The sequence below is a fragment of the Acomys russatus genome, chromosome 24 (genome assembly GCF_903995435.1).
Source record: "Acomys russatus chromosome 24, mAcoRus1.1, whole genome shotgun sequence".
In the NCBI taxonomy this organism is placed as follows: domain Eukaryota; kingdom Metazoa; phylum Chordata; class Mammalia; order Rodentia; family Muridae; genus Acomys; species Acomys russatus.
The window spans coordinates 25,714,664-25,733,720 of NC_067160.1; the positions used below are offsets into that span (position 1 = coordinate 25,714,664).

The 19,057-nt window shown below is 44.9% G+C and overlaps 1 protein-coding gene across 1 annotated transcript in view; it reads left to right on the plus strand.

Annotated features, from left to right (window-relative positions):
• The window catches only part of Pla2r1 (phospholipase A2 receptor 1), a 128,641-nt gene that overhangs the window by 2,117 nt on the left and 107,467 nt on the right, over positions 1–19,057 (plus strand). Inside the window, exon 2 of the mRNA XM_051167079.1 lies at positions 16,005–16,388. Within this exon, the coding sequence (XP_051023036.1) occupies positions 16,005–16,388 (384 nt within the window). The remainder of the gene's footprint in view (positions 1–16,004; positions 16,389–19,057) is intronic.

Below are 19,057 nucleotides of genomic sequence, written 5' to 3' on the forward strand. Positions count from 1 at the left end.
TAGCAGGAACCTGGAGGCAGGAGCTGAGGCGAGGCCATGGAAGGAGGGGGCTTTCCAGATTGCTCCCCATTGTTTGCTTGGCCTGCTTTCTTATAGCATCTGGGGCCACCAACCCAAGCAAGGGAGGCACTATCAGTAGCAACGTGGGTCCTCCTACATCATCGTCCATTAAGAAATGTACCACAGGCTAGCCCACAGGCCAATCTGTGGGAACCTTTTCTCAGTTGAGGCTACCTCTTCCCAGATGACTCTAGTTTGTGTCAAACTGACATGAAAGTAGCTGGCATGACTCAAGTTCGTACATTCAAGGGCAGGAACCAAGGGACGGCTACCATGTGCTTAGCCGGCTCTTGAGACACCTCGTTTCTCACTGCGTCAGCACTACGTTGCTTTGCCTTTAGCCGTGATCGGCATCCCCCTAACAGTTAGGACGAAAATACAAAGCATTTGAGTTACATACCCACTAAGAGTAGATTGAGAGCGATGCATAACTGGTTACACATGCATTGCTGTTCTGTGCATCCCAAGTTTACCAGCCCTGAGAGGCAAGTGATGCCACGTTGTGTCTTTTCAAGCATTTATCAGTAATCTTTGTGGAAAGCTCAGTAAATGTTATATCATATGATAGTAGATTGCATTGCACTTCAGGGGCAGACTGGATATGATAGTCATAGGATAATAATTAGTCTCTGTGCTTCAGTTTCCTCCTTTGTAAAACATAGGGCTTCCTAATGTCATGTGTTGTCCTTCAGCAGTATGGTCGTCATGGCACCTTCTTCCTCTGGTTAGGACTACTTTAACAATTTATCAACCCTGTACCAATCATTTCCTTGGCAGATCCTGCCCTCTACTTCAACACTGACTAAACCAAACAGCCTTTTGTAGATTGACTTTCCTTCGTAGAGCGCTTCTTCTCCTGTGTACTAAATGCTGATAACGCCACTGTTCTGGTTAGTTTTCTGTTGCTGGGATAAAAGACTCTCACCAAAAGCAACTTGGGAAGGAAAAGGGTTTATTTGGTGCACACACAGATCACAGTCCATCAATGGAGGGACACTGCTTGCTGGTGGGATCTTCAGTTGACTCAGGCTGACTTTCCTTACATGGCCCACGGCCACCTGCTCAGGAAATGGTATCTCCTATTGTGGGCTAGGGCCTCCTACACTAACCAATCAAGAAAATGCCTCAGGGACATGGCCCCAGACCGACCCAATATAGACTCCTTTTTTTCTGGTGGTGAGTCTGGGCTGTGTTGAGTTGTGAAGTTGACCACTCACGTACTCCAGATACTGGGAGAGCAAAGGGAAACTAAAGAGAGAGAAGAGCAATGTTTTTCCTAAAGGAAACTGACTGAGAGTAAACATATTTTGAAGCTACACTGAAGGTTAAAAGGCATAACTGTAAAATGGCCCTGACCAGAGAGCATACCGAAAGAGTTTTCCTCCATTGCTATCAGCTCCCCAAATGCACAAGTGCAGTGAGCTCCACCAGACTGGGAGGGCTCCTCAGGACAATTAGTGCCAAGAACAGTGAGCCTGTTAGTGGGCCCTGCCCAAAGAAGGGACAGTGAAACAAGGCACAAGACAGCAAGAAGCGTGAGCAAAGGCTGGATGTCTCCCTAGTTGCTATCTGATAAATAGTATGTGCTCCTTCCTTGTGCAACTTTGAGCTCATCAGAAAGCAATCCCTGAGGTGTCTCTATATTGTAGTGAAGACTGTTTATTTGGGAGACAGTTGTAGGAAGAGAGAGCAAGTGAGCAAGGAAAGGAAGAGAGCCACGATGGGCAAGTGAGGTTCAACTTCACAGTGGACCTGCCTGGAATTCTCCATGGGCCCACAGAAGGAGAGAGAGCTGTGGTATTTTCCACCAACATCTCTTCCTTCACAGCCTGTCATTCCTGAGACATTCATTCTTGAGTGTTTCTGGCCTGGCCTGAAACGGCTGGGTAGAAACAGAGTCTGCCGGGTGAGTGGAGCTTCTCTGTGGATGAGCAAGCTCTGGATTAGAGGATGTGAGCTGAGAGCCAGCAGCACCAGCTACATGGCCCCCCATATTGCAGACATAAAAACAGGAGTCCTAGACTTAACTTATCAAGAAAGTGGGATGGAAGGGAGGATATCCTGTTGGGACTTTAGGCGAGAGAAATATGGGAGAATGGGGAAACAGAAGAATCCAGAGGGTCCTAGAAACCTACAAAAAGAACATTATGACTGGTAGATCTGGGCCCAGGGGTCCCGCTTAAACTATGGCACTAGCCAAGATATATACTTGCAATAAACATTGAACCCCTACCCAGATCTAGCCAATGGCCAGGACATTCTCCACAGTTGAGCGGAGAGTGGAGACTGACTTTCACACAAACCGTGGTGCCCCATATTTGACCATGTCCCCTGGATGGGGAGGCCTGGTGGCACTCAGAGGAAGGATAGCAGGCTACCAAGAAGAGATTTGATACCCTATGAGCATATACAGGAGGAGGAGGCCCCCCTCAGTCACAGTCATAGGGGGGGGGGGAGGGGTAAAGCGGGAGGGAGGGAGGAATGGGAGGATACAAGGGATGGGATAACTATTGAGATGTAAAATGAATGACTTAATAAAAAATAAAAATAAAAAAACAGGAGTCCTGTGACACTGTCCCCAAGAAGCCAAGAAGCCAGAGACAGACAAAGAAACATAAACAACCGCAAAACAGAACAGTAGGTGTTGAGACAACAAAGGATGAGCAGAGTGCTGAAGGGCTGCAGAGGAGGGCCCTGCCAAAGGGCTCTTGTTTCCCTAAAGGATAAGTAGGGAGTTAGCACATGGGAAAAGGGACATAGGTGCCAAGTCCTATTTTATGTGAAAGCCACAGAACCATGTATCAGCAACTGTCAAAGCTCCAGTGAGCTGAAAGTTCCCCGTGAGGCTCTTTTATGCACAAAGAAAGAGGCCTGTTAGGGTCACTGGGGCAAGTGTTGGGCTTATTGTAAGTGTCACAGAATCTTGTGGAGACTCAAGAATACTGGCCACTGCATGGAAGCAACCCCACCTCAACCCCAGCAAGCAAAGACGTTGTCTGGAAAGTTAAGGTTGAGCTAAGTCAGTCCTAGAAGGGAGCATCGAGTTTGAGTTTTAAAATATGGTTACTTTTTTCTTTTAAAATGAGTAAGTGACAGGAAATGAGAGACATTCAGGAAAGGGAGAGTAACAGACAGACCATGGGAATTCCAAGTTTGGGGGCTGTAATCTTTCTAGACAGTGGTGCCAAATGTGTGTAGCTTTCTCCGCTTCCTGGGAAGATGTGGTTGCCGGAGCGGTCATAAAATTGGACAGCAAGTGGAAAAAAAAAAAAGCTATTTGAAACAGAAATCAAGAAACCAGCTAGTCAGAATCAAGAGTCTAATGTTCACAGACATATCTCATACCACAATGCACAGTATATGTGGGCTATATGTATAACTAAAGGTTTCATTTAAAAGATGTCCTTGCCCAATATATCATACTTTGGTTTTTTGGTTTTTATCCTATTCTATTCTATTTTGTCTATTCTGTCATAATGGATGTAATACTAAATTCATTCCATGAGCTACCTTACTAGGTCCAGCCTTCAGTAGACAAAGCACTGGGCTAGAGTGTTGCTAGATTTTCAGATGACGAGAACAAAGGAAGAGCCTACTGCTGCCAGAATCATCGTGTGAGGAGAAGTGGTTGGGGCAATAACCCCACTGCAGGAAGAGAAGAGAGATGGCCGCCTTCTGGGAGAGGAGAATGAAAACCACACACATACTGGAGGCCAACATGGGGAAGAGTCGTGGCTCTTAAATCCTCCCATAGTGCCATTTCTGATACTGAGGTTGAAATGCCCTCTTTACTGATCCTAGAAGTTTCCAACACTGGCGAGGACTCTGTGGCGGTTTACATGTACCACACCGAATACCCTCTCACTGTGGTAGGTACCGGCAATATATAACCTTTGGAAAGAGAAGGCTGGGTTAAGTAGCTTCCATCTGCAGGACTTGTAGAGCAGAGTTCCAGCCCAGGCATCTGTGCAGTATTTCAAAGGATTGCTGGATGGACCTCTGCGACCCCGTGGCCTAGTTCAGTCTTCTACGCTATACTTGGAACACGAGGTTCATTTTAGCCCTAGAACAATCAATAGGTCTTCCTACTGTCTGCAACTCCTCGCTCCCAAATCCCACATGTATAAGTGAATATTTTCATAAAGCAAAAAATGGGCAAATCCATTGATTTACACACCGTTCTAGGACACAACTCCTATGTCCTTAGGCAATAAGCCATTCTCCTAATCCGGAGATTTGAGATTTAAGCAAAAGTGTGGCCAGACTGCTTTAGCTGCCTTCCCTGGCCACACATCACTCCAAAACTCTGGACCTCATATCTCTCAACTCTACCCAGCATCTCTCTGCATCTCTCCCTTCATGCTTTGTTGTACCTTCTTCCTTGTTATGCCTCCTCTGGTTGGCTCTTTTTGTTGTTGTTTTGTTTTGTTTGAGACAGAGTTTCTCTGTGTAGCCCTGGCTGTCCTGGAACTCACGCTGTAGACCAGGTTGGCCTCAAACTCACAGAGATCTGCCTGCTTATGCCTCCAGAGTGCTGGGATTAAAGGTGTGTGCCACTGCTTACTGTGCACATTAGCATAGATTTCTGATTTGCCTGGTCCTTTTAACTTAGCATTAAACTTCCAATCTCATTTCCCATTGGCCATTGTCAGAGTAACAGGCATCACCCAATACAGGTTCCAAGCCAATGACTAGAAAGGTTACTCACAGGCGGCTCAGTTGTTGCCTCAGTCCCTCTTCACCTATTTACCTAGATGTCTGGTAGCAACCATGCTTTTGTGCTCTCTTCTGAGCTCACCCCTAGCTAGCAAACCCTCATTCCATTTATCAGAGTAGCGGATTCGCGACATCTATGGACTGTTCCTTCTGTATGCTTTCAGGAACTGTCCTTGACAGCTTTTTAGGAGATGTTCCAGCACATGGCCTCACTTGATTGACATGAAAAGAAATATAATTCATAAAAAGAAACAAGCCAAAAGGTGCCTTACAAATACTAGATTAACTATAGCCTTTCTACGAAGTAAAGCCAACTCAAGGAAAATGGGCTCTGTGGTAGGTCACTAAACAAAGCAAGAGCTTTCCACTTCCATGAAAGGTCACATGACTTGCTAATTTATGATATTTTTCCAGACTACTGTTGATCCAAACGGATATGTCATCACTGCTATTGAGCAATTGCTAGGATAAAAATAAACAGGAAGTTCAAAGTGATTGTGTAACTATGAACACTGTCTTTTGTGCACTGCCCTTGCACCCAAAGTTAGCATTTGTTTTCACTTCTACTAATGTCATCAAAGTGATCCACAGGACCAAGGTTAGCCCCAGCAGGAGCCTGTGATGCTCGCACTAGGATGAACCCTATTATGCAGATGGGGAATCCAAAGCAGACTCTCTTCTAGTTTCAGGCGTGTCATGTGTAGCCTGCTGGTCTTTTTTTCCCGTAGCACTAACTTGTATCAAAGATCAGGGAAGCAGTCACAGGCACAGTTTCTCAGAGTCCCATGCTCACAGCGCCTCCGACATATAGTTTAATGTCTATGGTTCAGGCTCTTAATAACTTTTATCTTTGAGTTTATGTACCTTATGTAATTCCGATGGACAGGGGAAGACAAGCCAGAGGCTTGGGACTGTTCCGCAGTAGCATGTCTCCTCCAGTAAGGCTGAAGCACCCCTCTCCCCCAGTAGTGTTACCAAGTGTTCTAATAGCTGAGTCTGTGGGGGATACTTTTTAATCAGACTGTCACAGATTGGGACTGTTACAGTTTGAATTGTGTCCTCACCACCACCACTACCACCTCCAATCATATGGTAGAGTCCTAATCCCCCAATACCTCCAAATAGGAATTTATTCAGAAAAATAAATAAATAAAAGGTTTTGTTTGGTTTTGTTTCCCAATGGGAAACAAGTTAAAGTGAGTTGGTTAGCACAGCCCTAATCTTTTACAGTATAAAGGGGAATTTGGGTTGAAGAAATATGCATAGAACATAGAGGTATAGAGAGATGCAGGAAGGTGATGGCACCCAAAGCAAATGAGAGGGCACCTTCCCTTCCAGCCTCAGAAAGACCTAACTCTGGCCAGCTTGACCTTACCCTTTGGTCTCTAGAATCAGGGTGTGTATGTGTTGGGGGAGGGGCAGTCTATTGTTTAAGCCATTCTATTTGTGACAACTAAAAAAAACGATATGAACAATAGCCCACCTGAAGTGTTGTGCTGTGTTTGCTTCCTAGACACCTACTTCAAGTTTATGTTAATTTTTAAACGGGCGCATTCCTAAAGCAGTTAGACTAGGCAGCTCAGATGTAAACAGGGCTGCCTTAGAGATGCCATATTGCACTTGCAGAGTTGGTGGAGCTGTTTTCTGTTTGCTCCATAGGCTCAGTCTGTGTCACTTCCCCCAGGGCTTCAATATGCGTTTGGGCAGGGAGTTTAACTTGTCAGCCTTAGCTTGCTCTTTGTAAGCATGCTCCTTGGTGTCTAAGATGGGATAGTTTCAACACGGGCTGTAAGGAAATAAAAGAGCCATGATGAATAGTGGTTTTTTTTTTTTTTTTTTTTTTTTTTTTTTACCCTAGCAATGTCTGCTGGGTACTCCCCAGTTAAATGAAAGCAAAATGATGCAGGAATGGGCTGAAAATGAAAAGGAAGAAACAGGTTTCCTTGCTCAGTTTTAAATCTTCTTAGTAAGATACAAAAATATGCCAACGATCCTGGTGGCAGGAGGAATGAGACTGGGCCTGGGACAGCTGAGACTGGCAAAAAACAGCCTAAGTGGTTCTCGCACCTGCAGGGCTTGGTAAGAGGCAATTTGAAGCCTCCGGGAAGGTGTGCCTAGTGGGGGGTGGGGGGAGGGGGGTATGTGCCCAGTGCGGGGTGGGAGGAGGGGGAAGGTGTGCCCAGCGGAGCTGGTTAAGCTGGGTTTCATTTTCCCACCAGTGACAAAGGGTATTGTGTGTGTCCTAGAACCTGAAGCAGAGGTTTGGGGAGATTAGAGAGAAAGGGGATAAGACCAAGTAAAAGACTTATCAAGAGGGATCAGTGGGCCCAGGGAGGGGTTGATTATTCAGGTTTCCAGACAGCAGGAGCCTAAAAACACCTCGGAGCCAAGGATGATGCCAGGGCAGGGGAAGGGAAGCAAGTGCTGCCGCAGGAGTTTCAGGGTTTGGGTTTTGGGGGGGTGGGGGGTTGTTTTGTTTTGGTTTGGTTTCGTTTTGCACTTAAGTAACTTTTTAGTTGATTAATAAAAGGCAACAAACAGGAACCCAAGGGCTGTTAAAGGTCTCCCGGAACACTCAGATGATGTGAGAGAAAGTGTACACTTTTAGCAGAGAGACATAGGAAGGACTGTCTTTGTTGTCTTCTTCTGTGTATCTATCTGCTGTCTGCAGAACCAGGCAGAGACCCTTGCTCACTGTGAGCATGGGACATTCCTCACTTGGGCATGCAAAGTCCTATGGGAGAGAAGCAGCCCTGAGCTATGAGGAGAGTTTGCTTCAACAGCTGCACAACACCCCTCCCTGCTGCAGAGTCAGAAGCCCCACACAGCTGCGTCTGAATTCCTGTGGTCACTAAATGGGGCGCAGACAAGGCCAGATACAGGAAGTTGAGAAAGCGAGTACATCTCCAGAGAGACGCTGTCCACCTTCAGACTAGTTAACAGGGAGGTGCCTTCTGTAACTCAAGTAGGAATCGTGTCCAGAGGGCCTGGGGAGACAGTTTAAACCGGCAGGAACATTTGGTGTGCAAGCACGAAGAAAAGAGTCAGATGTTGTAGTGCGTGCTCTTGTAACTCCAGCACTGGGGGATGGACAGAAACAGAAGGGTCACTGGGGTTTGTTGACTTCTGGCCTAGCTCCAGGTCAGTGAGAGACCCTGTCTCAAAGGAATATAGAAGAGACTGACAGGGCAGGACGCACAATTCCTTCAGCCTCCATGAGAACCTGCACACACAAGTGCACGTGTATACACCACACATATACATATCATCATCAACATTATACACACACACACACACACACACACACACACACACACACATGCACACACACTGAACTGACTCAAAGAGAAGCTCCAGGCCAGTGGGTGATATTTGGGTGGATGAAGTAAAAGAAGCTTCAAACCCAAGGGACCTTGGAAAGGAGACTGAGACTGGATACAGTTCATAAGCCGTGTCTCAATAGTTTGTCTTAAGCATTGCGCTAGGTGTGAGCTGTGCATGTGAACTTTCCTTACAGCTCCCTTGACACTGAGCACCACAGAGGCCAACTTCCAGCATAGGATTTCTTTAGAACTCTGTTTTGTTGTTTGTTAAGAGACCTGCCGCTGAGCCAGGCGTGGTGGTGCACACCTGTAATCCCAGCACTCAGGAGGCAGAGGCAGGCAGATCTCTGTGAGTTCGAGGCCAGCCTGATCTACAAAGAGAGTCCAGGATAGCCAGGGCTACACAGAGAAACTCTGTCTTGGAAAAAAAGAAAAAGAAAAAAAAGAAGTTCTGATACTGGTCAGAGAATTAGCAGTTCAAAACCCAGCCTAGCCACTCTCTGTGTGTAGGAGGGGAGCTGTCTAAATTAGAGACATTGAAGGCAGGTAGAAAAAAAAAAAACAGGAGGGTTCTAAGCAGAAGAGCCTCAAGAGACACTTCCTGCAGGTGACTCTAGTTGGCACTAAAATAATTTCAATTGTATTTTAACTCTTGTTACTGCATAGTGGTCTTGATTGAGTTCATTTTCTTTGGCGGTTGAAGAATTAAAAGGCGGCAGGTACGGTGGCACATGACTGTAATGCCAGCATTCAGGAAGGCAGAGGCAGGCGGATCTCTGTGAGGTAGAGGCCAGCCTGGTCTACAAAGCGAGTCCAGGACAGCCAAGGCTAACACAGAGAAATTCTGTCTCGAAGCCCCCCCCCCCACACCCCCCGCAAGAAAGAATAATCTCTTATATGATAGGTAACAGCTGAGAAATTCTCAAACGGCTGTCAGCTGGTGAAGAAAGACTTTTTTCAGGCTTGAGGAAACACATCCAGCAAGTCCACGGAAAGACCCTCGTCAAAGCAGAAGGGTGCTCAGGAAATGTGCCACCTCCGCCTTTGCTAAGCTTTGTAGAGCTGGTGAATTTGCAGACAGACAGGCTGGCTGATAGGCCCACAACTATTAGGTAAACCTGTCTGTATTCGGCTTTGAATTTGCTGGGCCAGTTCATCAGCAGAGGCCCTACTGCCCAGAGAAAAAGCAGGAAAGTTTTTGTTTTACAATGCCAACCTTTTGTCTCAGGTCAAGAGGCTGAAGAAGAAGCCAGCTATCTTGGAAGTTTATCATCTTTATTACCTGATCCTGGTCCCTCTCCCTATCTGTCCACCTATCAGGGAATCTGTCTCGGTCCTAGTCCCTCACTCTGACCTCAAGGATCTGGGAGAAATCTGATAGCTATTTCACATAGTCAGTGTGAGTACCTGTGGGTGTAAAAATGACAGTTCTCGTCATAAAGGGCATTAGGGGCAGTGGGTGTCTTCCCCACTAACTCCTGTCCCTGCATCAATTTTGAGTGACCATGGCCCAGGAACAGACTTAAGTTACTGCGAATTCCATCTTCCAATGTGGAAGCGGTTTCTTGCTAGTGTGTATTTGTTTGTTTGTTACAATTTTACAGGACAAAGTCATAAATCAAGGAAAGTTTAAAATATCTTGCTGAGTACACCAGAGAGGCAGGTTCAACAAGATGGGGGAGCTATCCTATAGACCCAGGAGACACCCTTAGCTCTTAGATTGGTGGAAGCTAGTGTTATGCTGAGTTAATAGCTTCTACAAGGTTTCTATTTAATATCCTGAGGTGTTGCCTCACATACAGAGTGAAGCAAGCAATGACTACTCAATAAGGCTAAAACCAACCAAGATAAAGTAATTACACTCCCAACCTACGAAACTCCAATTTCTCCTCAGTACTGAGATTCCCATCCAGCTGTCGGTCCCTGCAGAAACAGAAACTCCCCCCGCCCCCAGGAGTTGTTTTTGTTTTGTTTGTTTATTATAGTTTTGATAGGACAAAGAAAGTCATAAATCAAGGAAAGTTTAAGATGCACTGGTGAATACATCAGAAGGGCAGGTTCAAAGAGATGGGGGAGCTAGACACAGCTTCTTTTTTTTTTTTTTTTTTTTTTGTTTTGGTTTGGTTTGGTTTGGTTTGGTTTTGTTTTTTTTTTTTTTCTTCTTTTTTTTTTTTTATTAATTTATTCTTGTTACATCTCAATGTTTATCCCATCCCTTGTATCCTCCCATTCCTCCCTAGACACAGCTTCTTTTCAGGAATTTCTGTTCATGTACATTTCAAGAATCCTCATAGAATGTCCAGTGTTTTGTTGCTGTAATGAAATATCCAAGGCTATGTGGGCAGTTATAAAGAAATTTATCTCATTGAGTTTACAGCTCCAGAAGTTCAACAGCATGACGCAAGCATCAGCTCAGTTCTAATGAGGAGCTAGCTCACTGCAGTTGGCATCACAGTGGCAGAAGTGTAATAGGGACACCGGCAGGACAGGAAGTCACGTGAGCCCTTGGAAGACACACTCCCCTATACCCATGTCCTAGCACCTGCTGTCCTTTGATGACCCAACATGCCATTTCTTCCCCCTTTGCAGTATCTCCCTGACTTGCATAGATGTTTTCAATCTCCAGTTCTGGATCACAGTTATAATTTCCAGACTGTTCCTCAGACCCAGTCACATACCACCTCACCCTGCCTGAGGCAGGAGCTTGGCTATTTGTCTTTCAGCATCTGGACACCTAAAATGATGCTGGGCACGCACACACACACACATAAAAAAAATATACTATACATGTTTTTGTTGAAGTCTATTTGACCCTAGTTCATCTCTTAAGTCATAGCCTCAGTCATTTCTTCTCCCAAAAGCTCCCTTTCATATAATATAATTAATAATGTAAAATTTTTTAAATAAAATTCAAGGTCTTTATAGAATGACCCCAAAGCACAAAGGAGCCACTCTAAGTTCACATCTTCCTGCTGCCAAATTTTTTTATGAGCTATGCTGTCATCACTCAAAGGCTGCCTAGTTTCATCATCTCTGAGCTTAGGTGATACTTTGCAAGCTTCCTCAGTTGGCTACCAGTGTGTCTATTGACTCATCCTCCGCCCCCCCTGCTATTCTGAACACGGTGTGGCAAGCAGAAGCAGCTCTCTGGGACCAGTACATACCTGGTTACAAATACCACGCTCCTTGTCAGGGTTTCTTGGGTGAAAAATATGAGGACTGTGATTCTCTGATACTCAAGACCAGAATGATACCCTGCCTCCCACCACACAGGACTTCTGTGAGGTAAAATATAAGCTTGGCCTCGAGCTGTAATTACTGTTGTGCCTGTCACTCGCCCACGAGGCAGCACTCTGACTTAGATATCCTTCCCTCTGCAAGTTTCTAATGCGTCACTAGAAACACATCTGTTGTTGGGAACCTCAAGTTGCCCACGTCAGCAATCGACAGCGGTGCCTTTCCTCCTTCTCGGTGTTTTGACAGGACACATCAGACTAAAGGTACAGTAGAATACAGTCCTCATTAGACTTCCAACTTGTATTCCCAAGACGAAATGGATTTGGAAAAAAAAATGCAACGAATGGGTAGTTCACTTATATGGCTTTTCCAGACCTGTCTGGCTCTGAAGGTCTGGGCTTATGGGCAAAGCTTGCCTCCCTGCTGAAATCAGGTTATGCCCCGCACTATTCAGCGTACCCTCCGTGGGAGACTGGCAAGTGCATGCGCACACGTGCTTGCTCCCTCCTCCCCCCAACCCCCCCCCCCCCCCCGTGGAAGAGCCCCATCTACCTCCCACTGACAGCGGTTAAAGGCTCCATTAGTCTTCCTATGTCTTTTTTTCTGTGCCCTGGTTTTATTTTAGTTACTCATTTTCACCAACTCATTTTGGGTGTCATTGTGGTAAATGTTTCTTCCGCACGGACAGCGCTTCTCGTTATGTTAGCCGGGGCAGTTCTCCCGATCCCGCAACGCACGCATTGATAGTTTCAGTGGACAGATAGATTAACGATTCCTTGGCCTCTCACAACTGGCACCAAAGAGTGCTTGTTGAATGAATATGAATGAGTGAATGTTCCACCTGTATTCATGAAAAATACACCTTAGCTTAAGCTGAGCAGTCGGTCAAAACCAGAGCTCCCCCCTCACTTGTTTAGAAGCCGAGAAGTAGAAAGAGAGGACTGTTCTACCTGTGTTTTAATGGATGTAAATTAGCTTATAAATTTCCTCTAGTACTCCATACTCTTTCCCCACCCAAATTTATAATTAGGAAGGGAAGAACATTACACTTCCCTGCAAAGAGATTTAATAATTCTGGCAGTACTTCATTAATCACTTCATCACTGTTCAAGCAGAACTGATGTCCTTGACATACACAATCAATCTTGATCCTCCCTCCCCCTGCTCCCCTCCCCCCCACTCTTGAGTCCCATGCTTTTGAACACCAACAGCTACACACACTCAAGGGTAGTGGCTTCCTCACACATTACAGGACTTTTAGCAGCAACTACTATGTGCACACAGTAGCAACGGGAACAGCGAGGCCTCCTCACACAGTCCACTGGAAGACTGCACTGTTATTAGTCTAGTCAAGGAGACTGATGGTGCAGGAAGCCAGGTGTGGTGGCGAGGGCGGGAGGACGAAGCTCAGGGACTGGCCTACGGAACAGCAGGACTATGCCTGGACAGTGACAGAGGCACGAAATGTTAGGGTCAGACTCTGGGGTGACTGGATGGGAAGGTGGCTCGGGGTGTTTGTTAGCTTGACGTGTTGAGAGGCATAGGTGAACCCCGTGCCTGCTTGTTAGAGACACGCACTGATTAGCTTTCTCGAAGCTGCATCCCACGGAACAGTCATGGCTCCCGGAAGGCAACAGCACAGATCAGGTTATCTAGTGGTATTTTATGTTTTGGAATGGATTTTGGTGATTATGGGTGTGATTCTACCATGCCAATTCTGCCACTCTTTCTCCTTAAATGTGTACTAATTTGGAACCTTCAAATATTATTTTTTCACCTCTAATCCCGGTGATGTGAAATTTCTTTGTCTGCTTATTCATCTTGCAACCAATATACTGCTTTGTAGTGTCACACATTTTTCTTACTCTTAGTTTTTTGGTTTTTTTTTTTTTTAAGATTTTATTTATTTATTTATTATGTATACAATGTTGTGTCTGCATGTACAGCTGCAGGCCAGAAGAGGCACCAGATCTCATTATAGATGGTTGTGAGCCACCATGTGATTGCTGGGAATTGAACTCAGGACCTCTGGAAGAGCAGCCAGTGCTTTTAACCTGTGAGCCATTTCTCTAGCCCTTAGTTTTTGTTTTTGTTTTGTTTATTATTGTTGTTGTTGTTGTTCTTTAATTGCAGTATATACTTTATAGGTAGGGAGTGTGGAAGAACAAAATACAAAGACTATTAGTTAATAATAAGTTATATTTACTTGAAAAAGTAAGACAAAGATTTTTAAGATCTGGGTTTTTGAAGTATATGTTTCCTCCATAAACAATGATAGCATAATATCTCAGAATCATTTTGCCCTCACTGTGTGTGATGAAAACAAAAGTAAAAGTAAACGTATTGTTGATAATGTAATAATGTTAAAAAACAAAAAAACTCTTTGGCAGCTGTTCAGGTAGAACTTCATAATGCCCAGCAGATCTACAGGTGCGGGCTCTGCCACTTAGAATCAAGAAGTCTGAGGACTACCACTAATGTCTTGTTGAATGAAAAAGTGAGTGACTGTTCCCCCTGTAGTCATGAAAAAAAACAAAACAAAGCAAAACAAAAAACCTTAGCTGAAGCTGAACAATTGATCAAGCCAGAACTGCCCCCTTACTTCTTAGAAACTCAGAAGTAGGGGTTTCTGGCTTCCTGAATCTACTCACTTGACTTGGTAGCTTTGCATGGTTTATTTCATAGACTGTCCTTCACATCCTTATGAGACTCATATCGGTCATGGTCCCAGTTCACATAGAGAAAGGGAGGCTCTCGGAGGTCAGCTCATCAGCCCAGAGATCCACAGCTGGTCTGTGGTAGGTCCCTCTGTATCCAGAAAGTTACCCACAATCCAGCCATTCCCTGTGCTCATCTCAGATGCACAAACTGAGACCCATCCAGTAGGTATCCGAGCTGGACACATTTGACTATGTCCAATGGATAGAAGCTGAATACAGAATGATCATAGTAAAATAATTACCCTTTATTGAAAAATTAATGGAACTGAGGTAGCTAGAAAGCTATTTAGTGGATTACAGCAGAAATTAAGGCAAGCATTCTGCCCAGGCATGAAAAGGTGAAAAGAAGGGTTGGAGGGAAGGTTAATTATTGAAGTCCATATCACATTGATGAGAGGTGGATTTGATTTTGAATGGCTGTCACTAATAACCACCCAGATATGGCTTTCATTAGGAAAACAAATTTCCTGATCTAAATGAAATCTCCCTAAAACCATCCATTCCCCACCCCCTCGACACTCCCTTCTCTTCTGCTCTGATGTATTGTAATCAAAGCATTTTCCTGACAACTAATTTAACTCCTCAAACACATGGTTATACAAAAGGTTATCAATTATTAAATGAGGTCCAGCTTTCACTAATACGCTGACAATGTTTTCAGCAGAGCCTTAAGTGATTTCCGTTACTATAAACCAGCTCTCAGCTTAGTCAGTTTTGGAGGAAACCACAAGCATTTTCCCAAAAAGGAGGCATTACCCTCTTCGTCCCATGTGTCAGGAGGTTTGTCTGCACTGTTCCAAACCTCTCTGTAGCTCCCCTGCCCCCCTTCCCCTCCATCCCCGCCCCATCTCTGCTCCATCTTTGCAATCACTCTCGTTACCCTAAACCCAGCCATTTAAAGGAAACTGATAAGGTCCCTGCAGAGTTTTAAAGAATGGATGGGAAGTAGAAATATAATATGGAACCCTGGCCAAGGGGAGGACAAAAGAGCTCGCAGACATGAACAGGTTATTCTGAGATAAAGCCACCTTAAAGCCCAGCTGCCAGGAGCTTTAAGCAGCACCTGCCGACCGTCTAATCCGTAGCAAGCATTTGCTGAATTTAGTCCACAGAACTAAGATAGTATTATCATCTGGAGAATACCTGTAAGGGGAATGTGTACACAGTTATGAAGCAGGTGACTGCTAGGCCAGTAGGCAAGTAGCGGACGTGCGTTCTCTGGCTGGATCCTGCAGGCTTTTTCACAGGAGACTGACCCAAAGTAGGGTCCCGTGTTATTCTGTACCACTGCCTCTGTGCTCCACGCCTCTGTGTATCTAGGTGTCAAGCCTGGCCTCGATGCCACTGGCTGCATGCTTGCTGGGCTGCTCCTGGTAGGAAATCAGCCATCCCACCCTCTCCCTCTTGACAGATCTAGACAGGAAGCAGTCTGCAGAAGCGTTAAGCTCTCACCAGCACTGAACCCTCTAGCAAACAGCTGTAGAGAGGCACTTCTGTTTACCTCACTACCTTGATTCCCTGCAGGAACGTGAGGCTAGAGAGTTTCATCTCAATGACTTTTGAATAAGCTGCCATGTTCCAGATACTAAGGAATTTGTCTGCAGGAAACTAGATTTTTGGCCAAACCCTGGACACCCAATGTCCCTCCTGTGTTAACACTGCATCTGTTCAAGTGTTATAAGAACTTTGACTGTCAGGAAACACTGTTCATCCATGCCCAGGAGGCTCTTAGATCACAGTTCTCCCATTATTGCCAATAAGGACTCTTCTGCCTGCCAGGAAACTATTTTATGCAAATGAAGACTTTGTCCTGGATTCCGTCCCTCAGCTACAAAATGACTGGCAGCTGTGACTTATCACAGCTTAGATACACACACTGGGATCATCATAGCCCTAGCTAATTACATATGAAAATTGCATACCACGTCTTTCATTTATTCTGTTACAGATAAAGGAATTTTCATTATCCAGAGCGAGAGCCTTAAGACATGCATGCAAGCAGGTAATTCGGTGCTGACCCTGGAGAACTGCGAGCAGCCAAACAAGCACATGCTGTGGAAATGGGTTTCAAACAACCACCTCTTTAATGTGGGAGGCAGCGGCTGCCTGGGTCTGAGTGTATCTGATCCGGAGCAACCATTAAGCCTCTATGAATGTGATTCCACCCTCGTCTCCTTGAAATGGCGCTGTAGCAGGAAGGCGATCGTGAGCCCACTCCTGTACAAGGTCCAGGTGAAGCACGGCAACACGGTGGTGGCCTCACGGAAACAGCTCCATAAGTGGATCACCTACATGTCCGGTGGTGGAGACATTTGTGAGCATCTTCACAGAGGTAAAAGTAGCCATTGATGAATAGATTATGTGGACAGTGTTTCATAAATATAGATAGATACTATCTATTAGATAATAGATAGATAGATAGATAGATAGATAGATAGATAGATATACAGAAAGTATAATTTTATCATGTAAAGGGAGTACATGAAGCCTGGCATGTCACGTCCTGGTAAATCTTAGTAGCTTCCTTGCTTCTAGTAACAGGATTATTGCAATCTTGGACTGGATGTGCTAAAGAGATGGCAACTTCAGAATTTAAAGGTAGTAAAGGAAAATATTGAACTAGCTTCAATACAATCAATGCAGATGGGGAAGAACCAGCAAGAAGGAGAGAAGGAAAAACAGAACATATTACATGGGAGGGTTTTTGCACTGACAGGTATAAAGCAGCCACACTTGGCGCCACTTCTATGATTGTAGAATTCCCGCTCCGCCTTTGGGGGTGTGTCTCTGGGGCATTCAGATGCCTTCTAAGCTGACTGTGGCCTATGTGACAGCCAGGCTACAAGGCACTGGAAGATAAATGACACACTATTGTCAAGGGTTATTTGTTGTGTACCAAGCATGGATTGTGGGGAGGCATGATTTATAGGGGAACTTTAGTTTTCTACAGTTCTGTTACTTTTTGGCACATTTAAACAGAAAAAGAATGGAAGATATAAAAAAATAAAGCTACACAGCAAAATACTGTGTATACTCATCCATCCATTTGGCACACTTTTTTTTTTTTTCTTGAGCACTGACTATGGACCAGACACACTGTTAGGCACTTGGCAGTACAGAGACCGAGACAGTTGTGGTCTTCCTCTCAGGATTAGAAGTGCAGCAGGCAAGTCCTAAGTCCTAAGGCAGTACCTTCTGCTGCTGATGTGAGTGAGTGAAGAATCAGGACCAAGACTAAGACATTTATCTGAGCTTGCACACTGCAATAAAGCAAAGAACTATATCCAGCATGCTGACTACCCTACAGACCTCAGGAAGACCTTGATGCTCACTTTGTGTGTTTTAGCCCTCTGTCCATACTGACAATGCACACAGCAACCCATGTGGCTGAGGAGAACAGAGGACTGAAAGAGATAAAAGGCTGGGTCCTGAAATCCCTCTAATTCCTATAAAAAATCGGCAATGTGCTGTGAACTCAGCCCATCCTCCCCCTGCCAACTGTGAGACCGTGTAGAACTCTCCATAGTTGAGCCTCTTGTCTAGACGAAGACCTGATGACTTCATTTAATATGGCTTAGATAGTCCCCTCGTAGAAATCACCAGCCAAATCATGAGTGGTTTTGGTTGCTGCTATGGTCAAGGATGATAGATTTTTGGAACATTCTGAGAAAGAGGTCTGCGGGGCCATCTTGATGAGAACAGGAGATAGAAACTGGTCAGGCTGGTTAAGGATGTAAGAATGGCTTTGCTGAACTCCTGGAATGCCAGAAAAGCGCTAATTCCTGTTTCTTTCATCTCTTAAAAGAGCACTATGAGGCTATGGTAACTGTCTGGCCAAGATTGGGAGGAGGCACCAGGACGCCCTGTGGTTGGGCAACTGGACTGAGTAGTTCATCTCCTTCCTCATACCTCAGATCAGTTGCTGCCACAAGTTCTTTAAAAGGCCCAGGCTGGCAGCTGGGTGGTTCCTGATTTCCCTAGGAGCCTTGCTACTTTACAGCCCCGCCCACCCTCACCTCCTCCTTAAGCCCGGACCCCATAAATCTAAAATAAATTCCTAAAATTTTCCCTCTGTGGTTCATGACCTTCATTCTTTGAATTCGTGAGATAAGCACTGCCTGGGAGCTCTGGGGGGAAAAGGAGCTTTGCTGACCAAGTCTGAGACCCTGGCTCCCGGAGAGAGCCGCTTCCGTTTTCAAGGTCGCACCCAAGGACAGAAGCTGACTTAAAAACTAAGTTAGCCCAATTCACTCTCTCCCTGCACACAGTGATTTCTTTTTTCTTCTTAAGACTAGAAGTCTGATTTTGACACTTTCTCATTTGAGACCTGGCAGTGACTTCCCACCATCCTCAGAATAAAGACGGAAGTATCTAAGCGCAAACCGAGAAACTGCTTCCCGGAGTCCACTCCCTGGAGCCTCCTTTACTCTACAAGTACTCTTTTCTCCAATTCTTTAGGCTTATTGTTCCTTCTGCTGGTACAGTTTCTTTCCCCAGACTAGCATCCTTGCTTTGCCCAACTTGTTCACAGAGGTTGCAGGGGCCACTCCACTATACACACAATCTTCTTATCCTATTTTATTTTCTTCATGGCATTTACTATTACCTGAAACTATATGTTTGTGTACTTGCTATCACATATTCTTTCTCCACCAAACCAGCTTGTTAACAAAAAGGGTTGGGGTTTTTTTGTTTGTTTGTTTTTTGTTTTTTGGTTTTTTTTTTGTTTTGTTTTTGTTTTTTGGTTGGGTTTTTGTTTTTGTTTTTTGGGGCATTTGGGGGCGTTGTTTGTTTGTTTGTTTTGTTTTTTCAGTTCGCTGCTATATTCCCAGTGCAGGGTATGCTAAATTAAAATAAGTACTTATTTTTTAATTTCAAAGCATTTATTTATTTATTTATACATGTTTTCCTTGCATATGAATGTATATACATTTGCTACATGCATGCCTGGTGCCCACAGAGGCCAAAAGAGGGCATTGTGTCCCCTGGAGTTATGGTTGT